We start from the raw sequence: 26,630 nt of genomic DNA on the forward strand, positions 1-26,630 counted from the left end.
CCAGTGTTGTTTCCAGGGGCTACAAACTGGAGTTTCACACTTTACCACCTGTCTGCTTCAAGCTCTCCAACAGGTCTCCATCCCCACCACAGCATGCAGATCTGCTTTCAATTGTCCAACCGCTTTCAAGCCAGGAGGCCATTAACCCTATACCACCATTCGAATGCTTTCAAGCTTTCTTCTGAAACTTCTTTAAGGTTCCAAAACCAAATGGAGAAATGTGTCCCATTCTAAAAGGTCAGTCATTACCTCCCTCCTTTCAGGGGATTTTCTGGCCACAATAGACATCTGGGATGCCTATCTGCCCATTCCAATCTCATCAACACCATCTAAACTTTGTAGTGGGCGATCAGCATTACCAGTTTGTCACCTTTCCCTTTGGCCTCTACATAGCTCCCAGGTCACCACGATGCATTCCCTGGTTTTGGCTTGGCCCTGTCCTTAGAGGTTCCACATTGTGGGGTACCTGTACAATCTACTTTCAAAGGATCAGTGCTCTTTATCAGCCAATATCCAACAGAGAGTACAGGTTCTGCAGAGCTTTGGTTTCATCCATTTACAGAAATCATTGCTGGACCCATCTCACAGATTGGAGTACCTGCATCTAACTGTGGACACCAAATTGTCCAGAACCTTTCCAGAACAGACAAATTCTGTCTGCTTATTTGCATGCCAGGGTCCTTTGGTTTTAAAGGAACTCTTCAATTTATGCATGCATGAGTGTCTTTAGTCTAATGGTAGACTCCTTGGAGGGCAGTCCCATAGTCCCAGTTTCATTCGCGACCGCTCCGTGTCAACATTCTGGCCACATGGGATACATAGACCGCCTGATGCGTCTGAACCCCATAGCCAGACCCTGATGTGGTGGTTTTCCAGTCTGGCACTGGAATTAGGGAAGTCCTTGCCTTTCAAGTCAGGGATGGTCCTCACGATAGATTTCAGCATGTTGGGCTGGGTAGTAGTCCTGATTACCTGCAGGAGACTTAATTGTTGGAGGAGGCTGTCCTTCAAATCAACATGCTGGAGCTCAGCAATATATTTATCAATACTGCACTTCTTTGTTGTAAGGAACCTCAGCAAGAATGCAGTTGGACAGTGCCACAGCCGTGGCCTACATCAGTCATCAAGGAAGCACCAGAAGTCACACCTCTCTAAGGGAAGCAGACTTGATCCTTTCTTGGACAGAACTTCATGTTTTAGCCCTGTCCACCTCCCAGGCATAGAAAATTGCAGGTGGACTTTCTCAGCCGTCAGCATCTAAATTTGAGGGATATGGGGTCTCCATCTTTAAAGCCCTTTGCCAGATGTGGACCTAGTATTTTCCAGATTGAACATGATACTGGGCAGGTTTGTTAGCAGCTCCAGGGACCCTTGGGCCTTTGCAGTGGATGCTCTAGAGATGCTGTGGGATCAGTTCAAACCTGATTAATGCCTTTTCACCCCTACAGATTCTCATTTGCCTACTCCACAGGATTGGGAAGGAGAGCATTCCACTAATCTGCATCGCACTGAATTGTTCCAGGAGCACATGGTACTCAGATATACTCAAGCTTCCGTGGGCCCCTCCAGATCATCTAGACTTCATGTCTAAAGTGACAGTGTTCCATCCTGCTATTCAGTCACTGGCTTTAATGGCATTGCTATGGAAGTACAATCATGTGGAACTGGTGCATTTTGGATTCAGTCATCCCTACCCCCCTGAAGGCTAGAAAAAAAATTCTCGTAAAGTCTACAAATGCACCTGGAAAGCCTACTTGGTGTGAGTCGAGGAACCCTTTTGACCTTTTTTTGGTCTGTTGGTGTTGGTTGCTGTTTTGTCCACCCCTCAACTGTACTGCTCCAGTCATAAATATTTAAAGTCTGTCATGTACTGTACAATCACTAAAATAGGATTTTGACTTACCAGGAAAATCCATTTGCTGGAGTACAGTGCAGCACACAGGCTCCTTCTTCTAAACTCTATTGCTTGCCACAAAACTGAGTCTAGCAGGGTGTGAGAGGGTTTAAAACCTCTACCTTTCTTGGAGGAAGATGCTTTAATGAGGAAAAAGTGCAACAAAGCAGAAAGGCATTTAGAGCACTTAAACATTTTAAATACTCCTAGTCAGTTACACTAGCTTCTAGCTAGTAAACTAACTAGCTAACAAGCAGAAGTACATAGAACAGACTAAGATGTAGAGTTCTAGTATGAATACTGTAGATAAATAAGTTGATGTTTTCGCATTCAATCACCTGTCGGTTTTTTTTTTTTTCTAGGATGGAGGCAAATACTCAGCGAGAAGTGGCAGCTCTGAAGATGTGCCAGGGACACCCTAACATTGTGACTCTTCATGATGTCCTACATGACCAGGTCTGAGTTTCTTTCTCATGAACTTTTCTTATCTATCTTTTACCCATTTGTTATGTAATTGGCAAATTAACTAGTTAGAGTCTCCACCTGTAGCAGATGCTGATGCTTCCGTAAAACATTAAACGCAATATGGTTGTTAGATGTGGGCACACGTGCTACAATATCCTGGTTTTCTTAGTATATTTATTTAGGTAGTTTGCAGACACTTTAGCAATAGTCAAATTTCAAAAACAATTGCCTGGAAAAAAAAAAACATCCTTAAAGTGTAAGTTCACCTTTACAGATAATCTGTAAGGTGAACTTACACTGGACCACCTCCCCATCCCTTGTACCAGTGTCTCGCGATCTCCCTGCTGTCAAACACTGGGACACTGCTTCACCAGTCTTAATCTCATATCCATACCTCTCAGCATGTATGGATAGGAGGCATTGTAATTAGTCAGCACCGTCACATGGATGGCACTGACCAGGGTTTGACAAACCGCAGATGGCAACAGAAGTTTCGTCCTGCTGCATGGGGTGCTGTCCGAATTCTTGCCACACCCCGCGTGTGCCCCCCCCCCCCCCCTCGCTATATCCTCTGTATCTGTGGGCCCGGGAACGGCATAGCGGGTGCCAGGTAGAGAGGAGGGAGAGGACACACATTTGCTCTCCTGCCCTTCTAGTTGTTGGTCCCCGTTCACAGTTTCCCTGGCCATCAAGCCTGGGAAAAAATGTAATGCAGTGCGATGTGCATTGCATTACATTCACTGGTGCACAGGGGAGATGTCACCAAAAACAACTTTTTGTCTCCTATGTGATGGGCTAAACAAATTTAAAAATTTTAATAGTAAAAAATTTAAGTTACACCCAAGCACAAACCCCCACCCCCCCACCCCCCCAAAAATTGAGGACCCCTACACCTGAAAACGTAGATTGAGATACACATGTTACATATCGCCACCCACACCTGAATGAGAGTAATCATTTTATCACCAGATCTCCTTTGTAATGCTAAACTGATTACCTAAAGGGGGCTTTTAACCGCTTCAGCCCCTGAAGATTTTACCCCCTTCCTGACCAAAGCACTTTTTACAATTTGGCACTGCGTCGCTTTAACTGACAGTTGGGCGGTCCTGCGACGCTGTACCCAAGCGAAATTTGCTTCTTTTTTTTCCCACAAATAGCGACAATTTAAAAAAAAAAAAACCACTATCTTTTACTTTTTGCTATAATAAATATCCCACTTTTTTTTTTAAAAACTAATTTTTTCCTCAGTTTAGGCCGATGTGTATTCTACATATTTTTGGTAAAAAAAAATCACAATACGCGTATATTAATTGGTTTGCTCAAAAGTAATAGCGTCTACAAAATAGGGGTTAGATTTATGGCATTTTTATTATTAGTTATTTTTCTACTAGTAATGGCGGCGATCTGTGATTTTTTATTGGGACTGTGATATTGCGGCGGACAAAATGGACACTTTTGACACATTTTTGGGACCATTGACAATTATACAGCGATCAGTGCTATAAAAATGCACTGATTACTGTAAAAATATCACTGGCAGGGAAGGGGTTAACACTAGGGGGCGATCAATGGGTTAACTGTGTTCCCTCTCTGTGTTCTAACTGTAGGGGGGATGGGACTCGCTAGGGGAAGAGAGAGATCGGTGTTCATACTTTGTATGAACACACGATCAGTCTCTTCTCCCCTGAGAGAACCGGGATCTGTGTATTTACACACACAGATCCCGGTTCTCGCTGTGTCACGAGCGATCGCAGGAGCCTGAGTCATCGCGCCCACCGGGCACTTGCATCAGCTCCTGGGGCAAGTAGTGGCCACAGGGCGAAGCAACGTAACATAACGTTGTTTCGCCCAGCCGTGCCATTCTGCCGCAGTAAAACTGCGGCGGCTGGTCGGCAAGTGGTTAAAGTGTCTCCTATAGAAAATAAAGGGTACTGAGATGTTTAAGGTTTGACAAGTTGGATATCTATTTACTCAGTGCAACCTCGGCTTTTATATTTTACCAAAAATCTGGGTAATTTTTTGTGATCCCTAAAATTAACTTTTAATGTGTTTCTTTTTACTGAAATTTGCGGTGAAGTGGTGTCCTGGTGCATGACAGCGGGGGGTCACTGGACTTTGGTACAGCAGGATCGGATGGGGATGGGGTCCGGTGTAAGTTCTCCTTACAGATTTTCTGTAAAGGTAAACTTACCCTTTAAGGATCTCCCTAGACAGAAAAATGTCTCATGGAGACCAGTAGAAGATAAGGCATCTGTCTATTGCTGTATTTTTTATAAGGCATCTGTCTAAATAAATAGTTAGTGCATCTCTGCAATATTGTACATATCCCCATGTTTTATCCCCTTAAAAACATTGCTAATATGGAAATCTGATCTGCCAGAAATTCAGTAAAGTAAATGCACTGAAATGCAAAGCAGTGATTTTAGCCCTTCCCAGTTCTCTCCTCCTGGACTACAGAATACCTCCCTCATTTCTATAATATAAAGTGGATATGTTCTGTAGTCAAGGGCAGCAAGATGCTATTGCTGTTATGATTATATCAAGTAATACTCTGTGGAAGTAACTTAATTATAGCTATCACTATAAAGGTACTGTTTTTATGCTGCTAGAACAAAATCTGCTCCCTAGATTAAACCACAGGGAAAGCATACTTTTTCCACTAATCTATGAGCCATGGTGTTCCAAGAGGATGTCACAGCATTGATAACAATTTTTAAAGATCATGTTGGGTACTTTTAGGTAAATCCATTTTCTTTCTCTTCCACTGAAGGACACAGGAACTCTTTCACCTTTTGGTTTATACTGTTGCCTAAAGGAGGACTGAGCTCTGGCAAACTAAAAATTGTAGGCCAGTCCAAGCTAACTCTTCCTATTACCAGCGTGCCTCATTTTTTGCTAGTGTCCAAGAAGACATATTTTTTTTACTCTGCTCTTAAAAGACTAACCTATTTTTTGCTAGCATTTTTAAAAAAATGTTTTTTTACAATTTTTTCTTCAGTCAAGACTCTTCTCTACATCACTGCTAGAGCTGGCCTCCCAATTACACATTACAGTGCAACATTACAGTATGGCTATTCTCAGCCTAGTTTTTGTAGTGCCATGTCCAGACATTTGCTGGACTCAACATTGCAGGGCTAGCCTGGAAGTGACTGGGTTTGTGTAAGGTAATTTTCAGACTCCAGTCTGTAACAAGTTAGTTGCAGAGCATTTTATAGGTCCATTGGCATTGCCTCAGCACTTGCAGGGGAGACAAATGGAACTCCAATCCTGCGCACCTACGGTGACCTTGGTTGCCTCAGGCCATTCAAACTTTACCTTCTACTAGATGTCTGGGACTAGTGAGTACCTTTCCATGTACCCTAAAATTAAGTTGCCTTACAACTAAGCGAGCGCAACATGTTTGTTTCAAGACACAGAGGGGACAATTCCATTGCAACAGGGTGACCCCAGCTCACACTCCACTAATGGTTTCAGGGGTGTTTGTTCTATGCCTTGGCCTGCAACCTGGAATCCTTTTAACCTCTGCTCATATAGTCTAAATCAGCATTAGCGTCCCCTTCCAGCTCTGCCAGGTGGGGTTGAGTCCTTCACCTTATCAACTGAAGTCTCTACTACAGTCACACAGGACCAAGTTCCTGGCTGGCTCTGACAGCAGAGGTTTTAGGCATGCTCCCATGCCTTCCTTTGTAAATTCTATGGCTGATCTGCCCATGGCCCTAGTGACTTTTGAGTCATGGCAGTGACTATGCCTGATTCTAATTTTGAGTTATTTCAGTCCATATCTAATGCGATTATCTTTGAGGAGACACAGCCTTTTGCTGCTACTCCAGAATAAAAAAAAAGACTGTTTACATGGTGCACACCTCTCTGAAACTGGAAGATCAACCTGCTGTCTCCAGTTGTGGGTCTTTGTTAGCCCCTGAAGTTGAAAAGACTTTCCTATTTGACCTGCTCTATAAGGTCTTCTATGAGGATTAGAAATGCCCAGACTTGTCTTTGATATCCCCCAGAAACTTACAAGACTTGTTCCAGTTTGGAAAGGATTTTGTCAAACAGTGGTCTATCCCCACTGAAAAACCCACCATAAAGTGACTGTAAAGGATCGTTTTTTATTTTTTTTAAATAACAAACATGTCATACCTACCTCCATTGTGCAGCTCATTTTGCACAGAGTGGCCTCGAACATCCTCTTCTGGGGTCCCCCGGCAGCTCTCGTGGCTCCTCCCCGCATCAGATAACCCCCTAGGAGAAGTGATCTCCCGAGGGGGTTACCCTCCACAGACAGAAATGCCGGACTCGGCCCCGCTGTCCGGCGCCCACGTCATTGGATTTGATTGACAGCAGCGGGAGTCATTGGCTCCCGCTGCTATCATTCTATCCAATCAAGAGCCGTGACCCCTTGGAGAGAGGGACAGCGCGTCCCCGCCGAGGAGATGAAGGGGCTCAGGTAAGTAAAGCGGGGGGGCTGGGGGGGGGGGGGCGGTGACTACCAGGTGTTTTTTCACCTTAATGCAGAGGGTGCATTAGGGTGAAAAAATACAAGGGTTTACAACCACTAGGGTAGTGGAGAACATCCCTGTATTCAGGGATCCTACAGGGATCCTGTATTCAAAATCCCTCTTTAGAACTCAGTTCTCGCTGGCAGGCCCTTCCCTCCTCCCCTTCCCTTGCCAAATTCTGGCCATGACTTTTTTTTGTCAAACTATGGCAGAATAGTCTAAATTCCGTAAAATACATTTTTCATCTGTGCCAGTGGATTCTTCACTGATAGAGCATGTGGAGCATTTAGCTGGAACTTTTACTCTACAGCTGTAATGGCCTGTGAGAAGCATTGTGGCTTGTCTCTTTAAAGCGGTAGTAAACCCTGCTTGGTCATTTTTACCTACAGGTAAGCCTATAATAGGGCTTGCCTGTAGGTAAAATGAATATTTCCTAAACTAGATATTCACCCTGATTGCAGCTAGTTAGGTCACTGGTGCATGCTCTTCGTGCCAGAACCGAGGGCTCATCACATAGCCGGAGTGTGCAAACCTGGAAAAAAGACCATGGGAACATGTCAGCCCTCTCAGCGGTGACAGCCCAGCGTCCCTACAGGTGTTTTTTTTTAAACATCCACGGATTACAACCGCTTTAATTAATACACATACATAGTGCACTCTAGTTAAGTGCCGCTCTGTGGACTGTGTCCAAGGAATACCTGCCCCACAGATCTCTTCAGATGCGCCCTTGATATTACCCACCTGTCTCAGTGTAAGAAGCCTAGGGAAAGGTTTCTTTACTCCTGTCTGCTATCCAACCCCCCCCCCCAACTTGTTTCTTTCAGCACCTGCAAAGTCTGGGGTAAAAAAAATGCTAAAACCAGAGAAGCCTTTATCACTATAACATTTTTTTAATTGCTGTGAATGCCTGGATGATTTGCCTTTCAGGCACTTAGGGGCAGATAGTGATATTCAGGTAATACAGACTAAACCTACCTCTGCTTATTGGAGTCCCTTGGATTAAGGTGTCTTTGTTCCAGTTTCCATATCAGAACAGTTTTGGGAGTTGTACTCCATCCTGGTCACTGTTTCAGGAGAAAACATCTGCCTCTTTCCGGGCCTGTAAATCCAAAAAGTTTGCATTGTATCCCCCGATCAACCATTCCTTTCCTAGAAGAACTTTCTGGCTTTTGTAGTCGGCTCGAATATGTACCTACAGGTCCCAGTCATTCTAGCACACTGACTTTTTATTTCTGCCTCTGCACCTGGAGCTTTCACCAGAATGTATTTTCATGGCATTCCCATTGTGGAATATAAACCAAAACTAGAGAAAAAGTTAGGCTATATAGGACAGACAAGGAGTCTTAAATAAAATTTAAATTTTTATTATACATAGTCTTTTTAAAAACAGAGAATTACTCAAAAGCAATTATCATGGTGCTTGATGGATCAACTGTACATGAAACAATTTTAAAAAATTGTTTCATGTACACTCTTACTTGACAAGTCCAATGAAAAAGAGATCCTCGTGTGTCAGCGTGTTTCGGCGAAAGTTAAGCTTCATCAGGACGCATAAGTATAGTACAGTAATCCTCTCAGCAACACTGCATACAGCATACGCAGCCCCCCGGGCGGGCACCAGAGCAACAGGGGGAGCCCCAGCAGGACACCTCAGGGATGAAAGATCTTATTGATACTTCCCAAATACTGCTGTTTACGTATTAACAGAAGTTTAGAATGAGGGGGACAGACGATTGCCTAATCAGGCCCAAATTAGCTCACATAGACATAGGACCAGACATAGTTCCAATCACAGGAGAATTATGTTACGCTTTAGTTGTCCATTAGTGGAGGTCTTATATAGCGTCTTTCCTTCAAAGGGGGTTAAGCAATTACTGTCCTTCTCTTTGTCTAAATACTCTGCAGGGATTATGTCATGGGAATCTTCAGTGCCTGTTTGTCCCGGCAGAGGAAGCCAAAAGTTGTGGAATACTTAGCTGGCCCCCCCCGGTGTAGGAAACAGTCAGCACAGGCTCTGTTGGACAATGTATCTTTGAGTGTCCAAATGGCCCATTGAATTATTTGGATACTGAATTTTCAGAAATCTGTGCTTGTCCCTCCGGCAGCTTAGAGCAGATTATTTGTTCTGCAGAAAAGTTTAAATTCTATCTAATCTTATATCCTTGCTCTTCAGCCTGAAAGTTGCCTGCATCTCAGCTGTTGCCTGAGAGACATGGGTTTGTGTGTAACCCTCTCAGTCAGCCCAGTCCCCCATTGTTGTTGTGGTACAAGTTGGCAGAGTCTCTAAGTAGACCGATTTGTTTGCCCCTGTGGATCAGGTAGTCCTTGGTCTGTTGGATCTTTCTTTCTGCTCTGGAAGTCAGGAAAGTCCTTCCTTTTCATCTTCTGAGGAGCCTTTCATCAGACCTCAGCCTGTCAGACTAAGGAGGGGGGCATGGGTACCCTTCAAGTGCTAGGGCTCTGATCTTCTGTGAATTCTTGTCTCCTTGTCTACATCCTGGAGTTTCAGGAGATGCGGTTGTTTCTATATCACTGGATCATTCCCTTGACAGGTCACCTGATCTTGAGTATGTTCGTGTGCTTCAGCCATTGAGGAGAAACATGAGATCTTGCTGTGAGAGGTAGTTTAGATCCTGACCGGGGAGAATTTTGCATTTTAGATATTTTTGCTATGCTCTTCTAAGGTGTGAACAATTGTTGGACAGACTTTCCCAAGTGGTTGCTTCTGGATCTATGGGAGCAATCCGTATACCAGGGTGCTTTCCAGAATATGTGATGTAAGTGGAGAGCACAGGACATGGACCCCAGGATAGCCTGCTTCAACTGCAGCCTGAATGAGGTTTGTTTTGAGGTGCAGGAATCCTCTAGCAGTAGCAGTGATTGCTCTAGTGACTCCGTAGGGTCCATACGCCGAATATAGGCTTTTCCTCCCTTTTTTGCTTCTGCCTCATCTGCTTCATAGACTCAAGATGAAGGGCTTCCTGGTGGTCTTCCTTGCTCTGGTACAACTCAGGCAGGATGCTCTTCACTGACCTGATAAGGCTCCTGATTTTGCTGTTTGAGAGAATATCTAAATCTGTGACTATTTTGATAATAGGAAGGATTTCCAGCAAGTTCTAGCAAGGGGCTTCATCCTGGAAGTGGCTTCACCTTTTTCCATATTTTTGGAACAGACCTCAGCTCTCAACACTTTCAAGTCTGGTTCTTACTGGCTATTTTTGGTTAAGAATGTTAACTTAATCTAAGTTTTTAAATGGGGAGTTCCCATGTTCCTTATTTCATTTATCTCTTTTAACTCAATAAGATCAAAGTTTGTTCTCTGTGTTCTCAGGACTGCTGTTTGGAGTCCCTTAAGGTCACTCTTTTTACCCTCAAGGGGTCCTTTCCTGGTAATCATTGCCACTGAAGTTGAGTATCTGATATGACAGCCTTTCTATGCATGAAACCCCAAGCTTATGGTCTTAAAGATTGTTTTTCTCATTTCCCTGTCAAGACATACATCAACTTGCTAAATGGGTGTTCTTCATCCTTCGGCATCAAGCATTGATTTCTCAGTGCAACATTACCACCTTGTCATCTGTTCTCATATTTTTGCTATCAGTTGGAGGGTACAGCATAATCTGATGCCAGCTTCATGTGTATAGTCCTTCAGGGCTGCTTTTGAGCTGCAGGCAGTCCTTGTTTCTTTTCTATTGGGGCTATTCGTTTTTCCTATTAGGTTTGTTAGCGATTTTTTGCTGTGCTGTCCACCTTTCAGTTGTGCTGCTTTTGGATATCCTGGAGGTAAAAGACATCCAGTGTCCCTCAATGGATGAGGAAGAAAATGGGATTTTTATCTTCACCATACATTAAGAAACACAGGTCGCACAAATCTGTGTTTATGATCAGGCTCTTAGTACTGCTTATTACAAAACTGAGCCATGCTAGTTGTAGGAGGGCTTATCCTGGGGTGGCGTACAGGTTTTTTATTTGCCCGTGTTCAATCCATCTGTTAGCAGCATCATAACCAGAAGGTGAAGGACTTTGTGTTCCTCATATAGGTCAGAGAAGGGATTTTCAGTGAGCACAAAAATCCTAATTTAGGCATGGATTCATTCTTCTGTGTAGAGTGGTAAAGGTTTTCTTTTGTGAGGATGTGTACAGTCAGACTGCAATAGTCTGACTGTACACCCTGCCAGGGACCAGAAATGGTAGAGTTTATGAAAGTGACAGAAAGCATATATCTACAAGTACTGCTTCTAGGTAAATCAGACTTTTCACATTTTTAAAATGATTTATATTTAGTTGCAAATGCAGAGATAGACTAAACCTAAGGAAATATTTTATCGTGTTACCAATATAATCCTTCTGTATAAATAAGATATAGCTCCACAAACCACAATGAATGGTCAGCTGAGTTGCAGACATCTGGCTCTAAAATAGTTATTTATGTTGAGCATCCAGTTAAATGATAGACATAAGGGCTAGAACTGCGGAAGAAGCTAGTGATTCATGTTGCAAACACATATCACATATTATTATTCAGCCAAATTGTTAAGACTGAACTAACACTGTTGTAGTTGTCTAAAAAATAGTTGCGCTATGTGAAAAGTTCATAAACAACCAAAACAAGCATAGGGAAAATAAAAATAAGTCCCAAGGCAGAACAATAATCAGGTCCAGATGAAAACCAATATGTGAAGTCCACAAATGTGTTCAGAGTGTATCAACTCCAAAATGTAACTGTGTGTTGTTGGAAATACACAGTAATGTGTGTATGAAAAAATTCAGGAACAAAAATAAATAAATACAAATAAATACAAAATGAAACAATATATCAGTTCATTCAAAATATATCCAGTCCAGTGTGCTTCAACAGTGATGTTCACACAAACTACTGTAATTAAGTGTTACATAGTTAGATAGTTAGCAAGGTTGAATAAAGACACCAGTCCATCCAGTTCAACCTGAGTGAGTGTGTGTGTGTGTGTGTGCCTACAATTATCCCTATCCCTGTACATTGTGTCTCATTAAGATGCTCATCTATTGTATTATTTTATTAAATAAATACAAAATTAAACAATATATCAGTGCATTCAAAATATATCCAGTCCAGTGTGTTTCAACAGTGATGTTCACACAAACTTCTGTAATTAAGTGTTAGATAGTTACATAGTTGGTAAGGTTGAATAAAGACACCAGTCCATCCAGTTCAACCTGAGTGAGTGTGGGTGCGTGTCTACAATTGTCCCTATCCCTGTACATTGTGTCTCATTAAGATGCTCATCTATTTTGTTATTATTTATTTAAGGTACCCATATAGTGCCGTCAATTTACGCAGCGCTCCATACATAAATCACACAATCACATCAGTCCCTACCCTCAAGGAGCCCACAATCCAAGGTCCCCAACTCACATTCATATACTAGGTCCAATTTTGGACAGAAGCCAATTAACATAAAATAAAGTGTGATCCGTGAACCCACCACCTAGGAGAATCAAGATGCTTACCAGAAATGCCGACCCCAAATTATGGGGGGTCTGGTAAGGCACAGTAGTGTATCAGCAGTACTCCACATCAAACCGGTACTAAGGAATCCTCATCCTGTGGGTCTATAAGGTTCAATCAAGGAGAGAGACCTCTGATAGTCTGATATCGCCTAAAATGTATTTTTTAAAAGTTGTATTTTAAACAATAAATTTTAGACAATATCACACTATCGGAGGTCTCTCTCTGCTTGATTGAGCCTTATAGACCCACAGGATGAGGATTCCTTAGTTCCAGTTTGATGTGGATTACTGCTGATACCCTCTGATCGGATGATCCATTGTTACACTACTGTCACTTGCCAGACCTCCTATAATTTGGGGTCAGCACTTTTGGTAAGCAGCTTGATTTACCTAGGTGGTGGGTTTATGGATCACACTTAAAGCGGAGTTCCACCCACATTTTGTACTCCTCACCATCCTGCATTAATGTGTCCAGTTGTAATGAATTGACTTTTTTTTGTGGGGATCACTTACTTCATTGTAGACAATTTCTTTTTCCACTACCTTCTTCGCGGCCGCTGCCCCACGCATCATTTCCAAGTTTGCATTGCCTCCTGGGACATGTGTGTCATCAATCCCAAGAGGCAGTAGGCATTGCCGAGTCCTAGCATTGCATTATTTGCATAGCCATTGCTATAGAAACCCCACCTCTACTGCTCGCGTTGTGCTGCACATGCATGAGATCGGCAGGTGCGTGCTGGGTATCCAGCATGCACGGAATACAGGAAGAGATACTATCCGGCTTCAGCTGCCTACACAAGAGATGGCCGTGGTCTGCTTGGAATTTATAAAGTAAGAAAACACTGCTGCAAAAATGCTAAACGGACATTTATATACAGAATAACTTTAATAAAATACAAGAAGAATGAGTAGTAAAGTGGTATTTTAATTACAGAAGCTCGTGTGGACATCACTGTTGGAGCACACTGGACTGGATATATCTTTAATTCACCTGTGAATTGATATATTGTTTCATTTTGTATTTGATCGTTTTTGTTCCTGAATTTTTTCACACACACACATTACTGTCTATTTACAATAACACACAGTTACATTTTGGAGTTGATACACTCTGAACACATTTGCAGACTTAATATATTGGTTTACATCTGTGGACCTGATTATTGTTTTACCTAAGAATTATTTCTATATTCCCTATATTTGTTTTTGGTTATTTATGAATTTTTCACATAGAGCAACATTTTTTTAGATTTTCCTAATATTGGGGATATAAGGCCTCATGTACACTGCTGCTGCTAAACGGACGTTTCAACTGCTCCTGAACTCTCCTCTCTTATCTTATCAGTACATGTACACAAGGTCGTTTATAGTCATTTCTAGGCAGTTGAGTTTAGAGGCCATTTTTGGAAATCAAAAAAATGAGTTCAGGCGCTGCGTTTAGAAGCATTTCAAGCGCGGTTAAACACGGTAACGTGCGTTTAGTTTACAGGTGTTTTTCAACGCAAACGTGGCATGTAAACACGGCAAATGGACATTTTAAATGTGGCTCACTATCTGTCAAGTTAAATCGTTCAGGAATGTTGTAAAAATGTCCCGTGTACATGAAGCCTTATCTGAAGCACCGAGCGCAGTTTATTCATTTTAGATTCATTAACACTGTTGCAGTGCATTACCGCATGAGCATTAATGTGTGTTGCATTAAGGCAGCCCAATTATTTGAATGGACCACCTAACAAACCAAAAAGGCGCATACACTTTTTTTTTGTAACAGTGCACTACGATGAATGGTAGCCTGTTGGCATGCATTTGATGTGCTGAAATGCAGGAGTGTTGGAGTGCCCTTCAGAATGAATGGCACCGCAGCACACAAACATGCATTACTGCAGCGAATTAGTGCAAACCCTGCCTAAAATGAATAAGTGGTATAGTTCTTTACCACATAAAAATCCACCTTAAAATAGGGGCAGCAAGAAACATATATTTACCTGTCATTTTCACCTTAGCGTGTGTCTTTTTTATTTATTTTTATGTGTTAGTATCATTCATATGTTGTGATGGAGCTTTTGGATGGTGGGGAGTTGCTGGACCGAATAAAGAAACAATCACGTTTCAGCGAAATTGAAGCAAGTAGTCTAATGCGCAGCCTTGTGAGTGCTGTATGTCACATGCATGAAGCTGGAGTGGTCCACAGAGACCTTAAACCTGAGGTGAGAATTTATTACAAGTAAGAATAAGAAAATCAATGATAGAAAAGGCTAAACGTATTGCTTACATTATGCTTTTCCTTCATACAGAATCTTCTGCTGTCATCACCTGGTGAAGATGCCGTTTTAAAGGTCATAGACTTTGGGTTTGCTAGGCTCCGCCCTCCAGGATCACGGCCACTGCATACTCCTTGTTTTACACTGCATTACGCTGCCCCAGAACTGCTGTCACACCAGGGCTATGATGAGTCATGTGATTTATGGAGCTTGGGTGTAATCATGGTAGGTGTTCCTTGACCTTAAATAGCTTTATAGAGTCTGATCATTAGCTGTGTTCGATGCTGTTTTATTACCATTGAATTCTGTGCACCGTTATAACAGAATGTTTGGAAACCTTTTTCTTTCTTGCTCATTAAAGGATAGCTCCACTTTCATGGGGAAAAAAATAGAAAATTAAAAAAATAATAATAGACTGTATACAGTTGTGACATGAGTCATATTGTGATTGAATGATATAAAAAATTACCTTTCCTTTTCAATCTGCAGCGCTGTAATTTTCTGTAAAATGCAATATGGCTACCTGGAGGTATTCTGTATACCGAATGTGTACAGAACGTCCCCCCGGAAACATAATTTCCTGCTTGTGTGATTGGCTCACTGATTTTCCCAGAAGTCTGCCCTAAGATACAAGTCAGATTTCAGGCATCCCCTACAACAAAAATATCATTTTTGGTGAGATATTTCCAATAGGAAATCACTTCTAAAGGGATGCAGACCCAGCAGCTTTCCTCATTAGAACCCTGCAGGTGCAGCAGCTGATTGATAATTATGAAACCATTCCCATTAGATTCACTTTCCCACATAGACACAGACAAACACACAGCGATTTCTTCCGAATAACAAAAGGTAGGAATCTGCAACAAAGTTTCTTAAAATCCTTGTAATGTACATAGATCCCCCAGAGAAGAATGTTTTTATCTCAACAAAAGTAGAGTTACTCTTTAGGGGCACAAAAGTCAGTTATTCAGAGACAATTGTTTTTTACTTTCACCTACAGGAGTAATTGGACACTTATTTTAATTAGAGAAGGTCCAATTCAATACTGTAAAAATCACACTAACACTGGTAGGTATCATCCCTATAATTGCATGGAATTGTACAAAATCCCAAAAAATGGGGCTTTAATTATACCCTACCAAGGTTATAAAAAGCTTAATAACACAATATTACAGAAAAAAATCAATTTTATTATACAAAATAATTACAGTTCAGTGGAAAAATATAATATCACTTGTGTCACATATAATATTCTAGATATAAAAGCTTCTGTCGTCTATGCGTTTCGCACCGCATCTTACGGACATTGGCTTGAAGCAGTTAACATAACAAATGAAGTTAGAAAAAATATATTTTATTTGAAAATAAAATATAACATAATTATTCAATAAACACAAGTCTTACCAGATATTATTGGTATTATTCACACCAAAGGGCAAAGAGAGCTGTACACAGTACCAATAATTTCTGGTAAGACATGTGTTTATTGTATACTTATGGTATATTTTATTCTCAGTTGGAATACATTTTTTTCTTTATTCGTTTGTTATGTAAACTGATTCAGGCCAATGTCCTGAAGAAGTGGTAAAAAAATGAGAAACGCGTAGATGACAGAAGCGTTTATGTCTAGAATATTATATGTGATATGTGATGTAATATTTTTCTGCTGAATTTTAATTATTTTGTATAATATAATTGAGATTTTTATGTACTATTCTGTTATTAAGCTTTTTATAACACTGGTAAGGTATAAATAAAGTCCCATATTTTTTGGCTTTTTGTACAATTCCAAGTAATTGGACATTTGCAAACAAAAAAAGCTGGTAAAAGGTAAACCCACCCATATCCCTCCATGCTTCTGCTTTTTTGCTAGTGTCCTAAGAGGATGGATGTATTTTTTTCTATTAAGAACAGTTTATCCAGCTTTATCCTATTAACATCCTTTTTTGCTTTATTCAAGACTTCCTCTGCATGCTGCAGAGCTCATCTCTTTATGCAGCTATCCAAATATGTGTTTTCTCAGCAATAGCTGTGGAGGAAGTCTTTGATCAGAAAGCATATTCGGATGCCTCAGTAAAAGATGTGCTGTGCATGGGCTACAAGCTGGGGTTACACTCTCTGCTTCCACCCCATTTCCTGCTGTCCAACCTGCATGTGTCCCCATCAATGTTGCTCTAGGTCTAGGAGATCTTTTGAGCCAGGGAGTCATTGCCAATGTTCCCACAACAGAAAGCTTTCAGCGTTTTTTTACTTAAACCTTTTCACTTTTTCAAAACTAAATCAGGGCATCAACCTAATCTTGGATTTGAAGATTTTAAATCTCTTCAAAGAAGTCAAAAAATGTTTGCATAGAATCAGGTTTGTCATCGGTTTTCTAACCTTGTGGACATCAAGGATTCATACTTGCAGTACATGTTTCTATCTTTTTATGCTATCACTGTTACTCAGTTTTGCTGTTGGCACCTGGCAATACCAGTTTGTAGCCCTTCTTTTTGGTCTGCTTGCTGCTCCCCGAGTGTTCACCAAGGTCTTAGCAGCAGTGCTAGCCTTACTATGCTCTTGGAGCATTCCTATTGTGGGCTACCAGCACAATCTCCTATTAAGGGAAGAGTCAACTCTGGTGGACAACACCTTAAAGGTTCAGTTGGATCATAAATCGTCAGAACTGGAACAGACACTATTTAGAGTATCTGTATCTCCTCCACGCAGCTCAGGCCAGAGTCTTTTTCCTCCAGGAAAACCTTCTGACTCTCTGCTCCCAGAGATGCATTCTACAGTCCAGGCACCATCTAACCGCACTCATGCATAGGGTTGTGCTGGGGAGAGGAGCCAAGTCCTTGAAGAAGTGAGGGTCCGCTTTAAGTTTTTTGTGCAGGGTGCTTCTCATGTAGCATGGTGGTCCTCCTGTTAGTGTGGGATTTTGAATATGGTTCTCTTGGTTTAAAAAAATGCATTTTGAACCCATCATGAATATTCTCCTTGATACTCTCACCACAAGGTTAATTTCCTTGTTGCCATCACCTCTGTGAGGCATGTGTTGGATCTGGCAATCTTATCCTGCAAAGAACCCTACCTGGTTTTACACAAGGATAAGGTGATGTTAAGGCCTAGAGCCTTCTTTTTTGCTAAGATGATTTTCACCTTTCACTGCAACCAGTAATTGTTCTTCCACCTCTTTCTGTTTGGCTCCAAGACATCAAAGCACAATTTCCCTTCACTGCCAAGATGTAGTTTGTGCGGGACAGGTTTATCTCTCAGTCTCTGCTTCTATTAGGAAAATTGACTCTTTTTATCCTTCTGGATGGTCCCTGTGTTTTTACCCTTTTAGGTGGGATCATAGAAAGGGCATAAGGTTCTTTAGCTTGAGCTGCAGGCTGCCCCAAGTTCTATTGGTTTTATTTCTAGGCCTGTCTCTGTGTCCCTTAATGAAAGTGAAAGAAAACAGGATGTTTGTACTTTCTGCAAAATCAGTTTCTTGGAGTTCATTAAGGGGCACAGGCCCCACTGTTTTGTGTATGTGTTCTATTCCTAACACTGCTTTTCTACAAAACCAAAGCATGATGGGGGTGGTGGTGGTGGGGGGGGGGGTGTATGGCTAGCTAGCCAACAGCTTTTTTTAGTTTACGAGGGTCCAATTCCCCTTATATGCAGCAGTATTACCCAGTTGTCTCTGAATAATCCTGTGTCACTTAATGAACTTTAAAAAACCTTTTTTTTACAGTTTTTGTTTAAGAGCCAAATGAAGAATACATAAAAATTCCACAATGACCTAATTTCCAATCAAATGAACACTACCCACAACCATCTGCTACTATTGTCAGAACTGTAGCAGAAAGTAATGGGTACACAAGCTGTTACTGAGAACATTTGTGTTCATCAACATACACAGTTAGTGACAGAGACTGCAGTTTCTGTATTCTTGTGTATACTGCTTGGAGATCTGTTTCTGTAAAGGAATTGCAGTACATACAATATTATATTGTATACCATGAACCTCTGCCATCTTTTGTTTGCAATCGTGAACTCCTGTTTGATCACCCCTCTTGATTTATAATAAGTGTTCCATATTTTCAGATGGTAAATTGTTTTTGCCTCATAATAGGTAGTGGTGCCAAGCCAACTTTGAACCTCATTGGCCAAGCCAAATAGCAAGTAAATATGTCCTTCTGCAACAGCCTGTCTATCCAGAATCGTGCCTGTGGTGTCTGAATCTTCTTTCAGAAAAAGTGATATACATGGTTATTAATGAAAGTTGCACCTGGGTATTTGTTTGGGCAAGTTGGTATTTCAGCTGCCATCTCCTAAACTTTGCCTCATAGACGTGTAATAGACAGCAAAACATCAACACTTGGACATAAATTGCATTGTTTTTCTTTTTGCTGAGGATCAGACAAGCTCATTATTACTTTTTATGGAAGCCCAAGATGACTATCCTTTGCTAAGCATTTAATCTGTCGTTTGAATTCAACCCAATTTTAGCCCATTTATAGCCAACCTAAATAAGTCAGTGAATCAGTGAATTTTGTGAAAACAACCGATCATGTATCTTGTTGTCTTTACATGCCTTAAAGAACTGTACCCACTAGGATGTGTTTAACCTCTTCGCGCCCGCGCTATAGCCGAAAGACGGCTGCAGCGCGGACGCTAATTGCCGGGAGGCCGTCCCTGGACGCCCCCCTGTTTACTTCCGCAATGCGCGCTCCCGCGGGCGCGCATCGGGGAAGTTCTGTGCTGGCCGCGTCCCTTGGACACAATCAGTCACAGATCGCTGAAAACGGCCAATCATAGCGGCCGTTTTCAGCGTGATCGGCAGTGCCAATGAGAGTTGATCTCATATGTAAACATATGAGATCATCTCTCATCGCCGGCTCTCCCTCCTCACACAGAGACAGCGTGTGAAGAGGGAGAGGGAACCGCTGCAGCGGTAAGTGTAACAAAAAAGCAAAACAAAAAAAAGTGTCCCCACTGCCATCTGTCCCTGCCATCTGTCCCCACGGTCATGTCCCTGCCATCTGTCCCCACGGTCATGTCCCTGCCATCTGTCCCCACTGTCATGTCCCTGCCATCTGTCCCCACTGCCATCTATCCCCAGTACCACGTATAAGTGCCATCTATCATCAGTGCCACATATTAGTGCCATCTGTCATCAATGCCACCTGTCAGTGTCACGTGCCATCTGTCATCAGTGTCACGTGTCATCAGTGCCACGTATCAGTGCCATCTGTCATCAGTGTCACGTGTCATTAGTGCCATCTGTCATCAGTGCCACGTATTAGTGCCATCTGTCATCAGTGCCACATCAGTGTCATCAGTGCCACGTATCAGTGCCATCTGTCATCAGTGCCACATCAGTGTCATCAGTGCCACGTATCAGTGCCACGTCAGTGTCACGTGTCATTGTCCTGGTGCTCTAGGGCCTTCAAAAGTGTAATAGGTAATCAACAAGTTAGATGTGTAATTTATGCTCCTAGAACACCTGATGGTGCTCCCTGCATGTTGGGCCTCTGTATGTGGCCAGGCAGTGAAAAAGTCCCACACATGTGGTATCATAATACTCAGGAGGAGTAGCAGAATGTATTTTGGGGTGTTATTTGTGGTATATACATGCCATGTGAGAGGAATAACCTATTACAATGCCAATTTTGTGGGAAAAAAATAAAAAATAAAAAAATCTTCATTTTTCAAAGAATTGTGGGAAAAAATGACAACATCAAAAACCTCACCATGCCTCTTACTAAATACCTCGGAATGTCTACTTTCATTTGGGGGGTATTTGTACTTTCCTGACTTGTTCGGGTCACAAGAAATGAGATAGGCCATCAGTACATCAAGTGTGATCAATTTTTTTATGATTTGCACCACAGCTTGTAGACTCTCTAACTTTCACACGGACCAAATAATATCCACTAATTTGGGTTATTTTTACCAAAGATATGTAGCAGTATAAATTGTGGCCAAAATTTATGAAGAAACATTAATAATTTGCAAAATTTTATCACAGAAACTAAGAAAAATGCGTTTTTTTTCCAAATTTTCGGTCTTTTTTCATTTATAGCGCAAAAAATAAAAAACCCAGAGGTGATCAAATACCACCAAAAGAAAGCTCTATTTGTATGAAAAAAAGGACAAAAAAATCATTTGGGTACAGTATTACATGACTGAGTAATTGTCATTCAAAATGTGAGAGCGCAGAAAGCTGAAAATTGGTCTGGGCAGGAGGGGGTTTAAGTGCCCAGTTGTCAAGTGGTTAAAGTGATTGTAAAGTCTTGTTTGTTTTTAGTGAAAAGTAACAAACCTGTTATACTTACCCGCTCTGTGAAGTGGTTTTGCACAGTGCAGCCCCGATTCTCCTCTTTTCGGTTCCCTCTTCGGTGCTCCTGGCCCCTCCCTCTTGCTGAGTGCCTCCATAGCAAGCAGCTTGCTTTGGGGGCACCCGAGCTGAGCCATTCAGACACAGAGCCGCGGCCCAGCCCCACCCCCTTTCTCTTCTCATTGGTTGACTGACTTTGATTAACAGCAGAGGGAGCCAATGGCGTCGCGCTGCTGTCTCAGCCAATGAGGGGGGGAGTCTCGGGGCAGCCGAGACACTGCTGTAACATTGCTGGATCTAGATGGGCTCGGGTAAGAATTAGGGTGGCTGACGACAGCTGCTGCACACTTTACAACCACTTTAAATACTATTTGAGGCCTGGGTACTCATGGACTAGTGCTTAGGGCAGAAATGTGAGTAGGAGTAATGCTAAGCCACATTTACAATTTGTGATCATGTTTTACTCACTTTGTTTCCTGCTTTTGGCCACCTCTGAATATTTATGGCTAAATTCAGCAAGAACATTTTTGGAAAAAGCGATACAGGGGATGTAAACCCCTTCTTGCTGAACATGCGCACATATATGCCCTCACTAAAGTGGGTTTTCCTCCATTGGGCTGCAAATATGTGTACCTGTGTTTGTGCTGAGAGCACGCTGCACAGCGTTCTCTCAATGCGGAGACCAAGCTATCGCTGGCAGCTCCAGCTCCTGGTCTCATACTAATGATCAGAAGCCAGGAGGACAGGCTCTGGGTTGGTTATAACAGTGATCAGTCGCTGTACAATTTCTTCTCTTGAATGGAGAAAAATATGCATTGTATCTTTTTCTCCTTGCTAGAGGAGAAGATTGAAAACAAAAAAAAGTTTGTGTAAAAAAACAAATTAGGGTGAAAAGTCAAGTCTAAGTCAAATATATCAGTGTCAGTTATGCCGCGTACACACGGGCGGACTTTTCGACCGGACTGGTCTGACGGATTTTCCGACGGACTTTCCGACCGACTTATGACAAACGGACTTGCCTACACACGATCACACCAAAGTCTGACGGATTCGTACGTGATGACGTACGACCGGATAAGGAAGTTGATAGCTGGTAGCCAATAGCTGCCCTAGCCTGGGTTTTCATCCGTCAGACTAGCATACAGACGAGCGGATTTTTCAACCAGACTCGAGTCCGTCGGAAAGATTTGAAACATGTTTCAAATCTAAAGTCCGTCAGATTTTTGACCGAAAAAGTCTGCTGCAGGTCCGATGGTGCCCACACACGGACGGATTGTCTGCCGGATTTGGTCCGTCGGACCAGTCTGGTCGAAAAGTCCGCCCGTGTGTACACGACATTAGTGTCAGTATTATAGGAAGGATATAAAAGTTGCAGATCCCAGGAGAACAAAGCCGATAATGACTGGAGGATCCCCGGATAGACTCACTTCTTCTTTCCTCTTTCTCTCCTTACCTCTTCTATTGTTCCTCTGATTCAAGCTGATCTTCTCTCTCTCTCTTCCTACTCGAACAATTTTTGTTATAGTTGGAGAGGGGATTGGAGCCCCCTATAGGGGAGACGGGACAATATTTAGGGAGCTATAGTCACTGGATTAAGGCCTTTTTATTATTTCTAAAGGCCTGTTTACAGTGATTACATTTCAGTAAGGTCTCGACCTCAGGATCTTTCTGCCTTATTGGTCCTTACTCTTACTTATAGGGCAATATTCCTGACAGCTGCCTCCCAGTGTTAACAATATTTTTGTAATATACTCTGTTCATAACCCAAAGCTTATTTTATTTATTTCTGTTGATGTCCATATGTCCATCTGTGGCCTTATTGAAGACCTAACCTGTTTACCAAGATCTTCTCCTGATGACTCCCCCCCCCCCCCCTCATTTTTGTACCAATTCTTGTTGTATGATTCAGAGCATGCAAGGATTGTTTGCTGCTCTGTACAGTACTCATTTATATTTTGCCTTTTTTCAAAACACTAATAAAAACGATTGAAACAGGAAGGGTACAAAAAGGCAAAATATTCACTATTGGTTCTGGGCCCTATTACGGGTACAAACAACAAATAACTTAGACATAACCTATATTACCAAAAGTATTGGTACGCCTAACTTTACTAGCACCTGAACTTTAATGGCATCCCGGTCTTCGTCCGTATGGTTCAGTACTGAGTTCGCCCACCCTTTGCAGCTCTAACAGCTTCAACTCTTAGCTGTTAGAGCTGCAAAGGGTGGGCCAACTCACTGCTGAACCCTACGGACAAAGACTGGGATGCCATTAAAGTTTGTGTGTAAAGGCAGGCATCCCGATACTTTTGGTAATATAGTCTATGTGGTATTATTGTGACCATCAAGAGTGGGAGAATTTGTTTTGGATCGTTCTTTGGTGGTCGGTTATGGTATAAGCAAGAAATGTACAGCTAAATTAAAACAAAATATATATATGTATATTTTTTTTTACTACTTTGGACCAGTTTTGATAATAGAAAAAAAAGAAATAAAAATCAGGGGATATCCACTTGCCACCAAAGGGAAAGCCCAATAGGTTCTGAAAAAACAAGGTATAATTCAGCTGGATACAGTAAGTAATTTAAAAGATATGTACAGTTTTACTAGCACATGCCAAAGTTGCAAAAATTGGGTTCAGACGTTAAAATTTATTTTATGTTCGTCATGAGGGGTTAGGCAGAGTCAGAGAGCTCTTTTTTGTTCATTAGGTAATCTCTACCCAGAGAGCACATTCTAACCATTACAGTTTACAGTAATTTTAAAATGACACCTTGGGGGGTTTGGACATTATTATTCAAGTATAGAGCTTGCAAATCCTACCAAAATCCCATATTGTTTTGGGGACAGTTAAAGTGATCAATGGCTTCTTCAATGCTGTCCATAAAAGTATCTCCTACTAATGAAATTTCTGTACAGCCCATATACAGGCAAGTTATCAGAGTTTCTAAAAAATAGAAATGCAATTTCTCACATTTGAAATGTTGCTGCATATTAACATAAGAACAAAAACAGCTGTCATATCATGTCTGGGCTGCTTTTACCACATCAATCATCTGGAAACTCACCAAATGTGGAACATGAAGATAGAGGTGTACATGTATGAACTGGCACTGCAGCAGTTTGCCTTGCAGTATACAGTATATTGCAACAGGATGTCCTACTGTTCTTGTCAAGACATATGGGGAAGGGCTTTAGCTGTATGATAACCAGATTTAAAATGTATCTTCTTTTTTGGGGATCAATCCCAGATATGTGTTTTGTGGTGGTCTACCACACTTGCAGACCATGTGAAGATCCTTTATTGATTGTCTTTATTGCAAACCTTTCCACTGGAGAACAGTTTTAGAGCAGCAATAATTCTGAGAAGCAGGCACTTCTTCTAAAGCGGAGTTCCACTCATTGAAAAGTCAGCAGCTACAAAAAGTGTGCCTGCACATACCTGAAATTTCCTCTTTTGGTGCCCCGGGACTGCCCAAATTTCAAAAATTCACCTTTCTCTTTAAGTCATTGGCTGGTCTGCCTCCCTTCTTGGTCTGCCTGTCATGCTCAATAGACAGTAGGTAGGTGCATAAAGCTGGCCATAGATGATGTGATTTTCTTTCCTGCAACCACATGTTGCAGAAAAGAAAATATCTTGATTCCCCCATCAATACAGACAGTGTTGATGGGGGAATCCCTCCCATGGAGCTATTGTGTTCTCCTGGCAAAGGGGGGAGGGGGGGGGGCATGGGGAGTCTTCCTTGCTGGGAGAACTGAAAGATTATTGCTAGCGGCTACACCTGCTGGCAATAATCTCACGCCCAAATTCCAACATGCCAGTGGTACCCAAGTTGATTGATGGATCGACTTGAGTACAATTAGCCCGCCCATAGATGGTTCGAATCTCGGCCGGTCCCTGCTATGATTTTAAACAGTGTGAGACAAAGGTATACACTATAAATAAGGCTTTCACTTTTTAATTGGAACTACAACAATGTTTTGTATTTGTGTGTTTTTCTTTTTGATATAGTAGACAAAGCAGATTGCCAGATTTACATTGAAGCCAGTAAAGAAACATGGGCTGAGATAAATTCAGAGCCTTCAATTGCTGACTTGCTTTTGAAAATATTATTCGCTTGGGTGTCATGCTGATCCAAACGCCACGATACCTCTGAGTCACCGACGCGGAACAAGCGTGCAGCAAGCAAAGTCATATTCTAATTGTCCTGTAGGCTCCTTGTAAGTGAATCAGAAACTGTTAAAACCATTGGATCAATATGACACCAAATTAACTACTATTTTCAAAAGGAAAGTAAGAAGATAGCTTTCATATTTCTCTCACTAAAAGTTTCACATAGATGACCAACATCAGCCTGAATTCCAAAAGTACTGTGCAACAACCACGTCATGCCTTGTAATTCTCACTCTCACTTTCTCAACTCTGCAGTATACAATGCTGTGTGGCCAGGTTCCCTTTCAAGGTGCAAGGAGTGGCTCTCCTCACAGTCGTGCTGCTGATATCATTAACAAGATTAAGGAGGGAGATTTTGTCATGCAGGGCGAAAGCTGGGAACATGTGAGCGATGAAGCTAAGGAGCTTGTTAAAGGTATGCTTTTTTAAGCTTTATTCACAGAGGTGGACTTTTCTTTAAAGTGTCCCACATCATAAAAAAAACTATCAATAAATAGTGTATTATATGCTGTTGGAACTCACTCAGACACTATGAGATTTGTTTTCTGTATTCTGCAAAAAACCTGGTTGATCCTGCTGTTCTCTATCTCCCTCTTCTGTCCAATTCCCCAATGCAGCTAAGGATTTTGCAGAGCGGTTTTGGCAGCTCTGCGCATGCTCAGTTTTCAATGAGATTCTATGCTGAACATTTCCTCCCTATCACATCTGAGCAGCCCAAATGACTATAGAGTCACACATAAGGGTGTATATACAGTGGTAAATGGCAGCCCATTCCCTCCCTCCTCCTCCATGCCCACTAACCAGCTAAAGACAATGGGGGCAGAATATTACATATACAGTACCTTGAAAATGTATTCATATACCTTGACATTTTGTCATGTTACAACCAAAAACGTAAATGTATTTTTTTGGGATTTTATGCGATAGACCAACACAAATTGGCACATAATTATGAAGTGGAAGGAAAATGATAAATGGTTTTCAAAAGTTTTACAAATAAATATCTGAAAAGTGTGGTGTGCATTTGTATTCAGCCCCCTTTACTCAGAGACCCCTAACTAAAATCTAGTGGAACCAATTGCCTTCAGAAGTCACCTTATTAGTAAAAACAGTCCACCTGTGTGTAACTTAATCTCAGTATAAGACAGCTGTTCTGTGAAGTTTTCAGAGGTTTGTTAGAGAACCTTAGTGAACAAACAGCATCATGAAGGCCAAGGAAGACACCAGACAGGTCAGGGATAAAGTTGTGGAGAAGTTTTAAGCAGGGTTAGGTTATAAAAAAATACCCCAAGCTTTGAACATCTCACGGAGCACTGTTCAATCCATCATCCAAAAATGGAAAGAGTATTGCACAACTGCAAGCCTACCAAGACATGGCCGTCCACCTAAACTGACAGGCAGGGCAAAGAGAGCATTAATCAGAGAAGCAGCCAAGATGCCCATGGTAACTCTGGAAGAGCTGCAGAGATCCACAGCTCAGGTGGGAGAATCTGTCCACAGGACAACTATTAGTTGTGCACTCCACAAATCTGGCCTT

At 41.8% G+C, this 26,630-nt stretch overlaps 1 protein-coding gene across 2 annotated transcripts in view; it reads left to right on the plus strand.

Annotated features, from left to right (window-relative positions):
- LOC141112452 (ribosomal protein S6 kinase alpha-4-like) overlaps positions 1 to 26,630 on the plus strand; it is a 97,772-nt gene that overhangs the window by 50,448 nt on the left and 20,694 nt on the right. For both annotated transcript variants that reach the window (XM_073605311.1, XM_073605312.1), the window contains exons 12-15: positions 2,257 to 2,350; positions 14,385 to 14,555; positions 14,643 to 14,834; positions 25,349 to 25,508. In XM_073605311.1, the coding sequence (XP_073461412.1) occupies positions 2,257 to 2,350; positions 14,385 to 14,555; positions 14,643 to 14,834; positions 25,349 to 25,508 (617 nt within the window). The remainder of the gene's footprint in view (positions 1 to 2,256; positions 2,351 to 14,384; positions 14,556 to 14,642; positions 14,835 to 25,348; positions 25,509 to 26,630) is intronic.

Source organism: Aquarana catesbeiana, linkage group LG11, assembly GCF_042186555.1.
Source record: "Aquarana catesbeiana isolate 2022-GZ linkage group LG11, ASM4218655v1, whole genome shotgun sequence".
Lineage (NCBI taxonomy): Eukaryota > Metazoa > Chordata > Amphibia > Anura > Ranidae > Aquarana > Aquarana catesbeiana.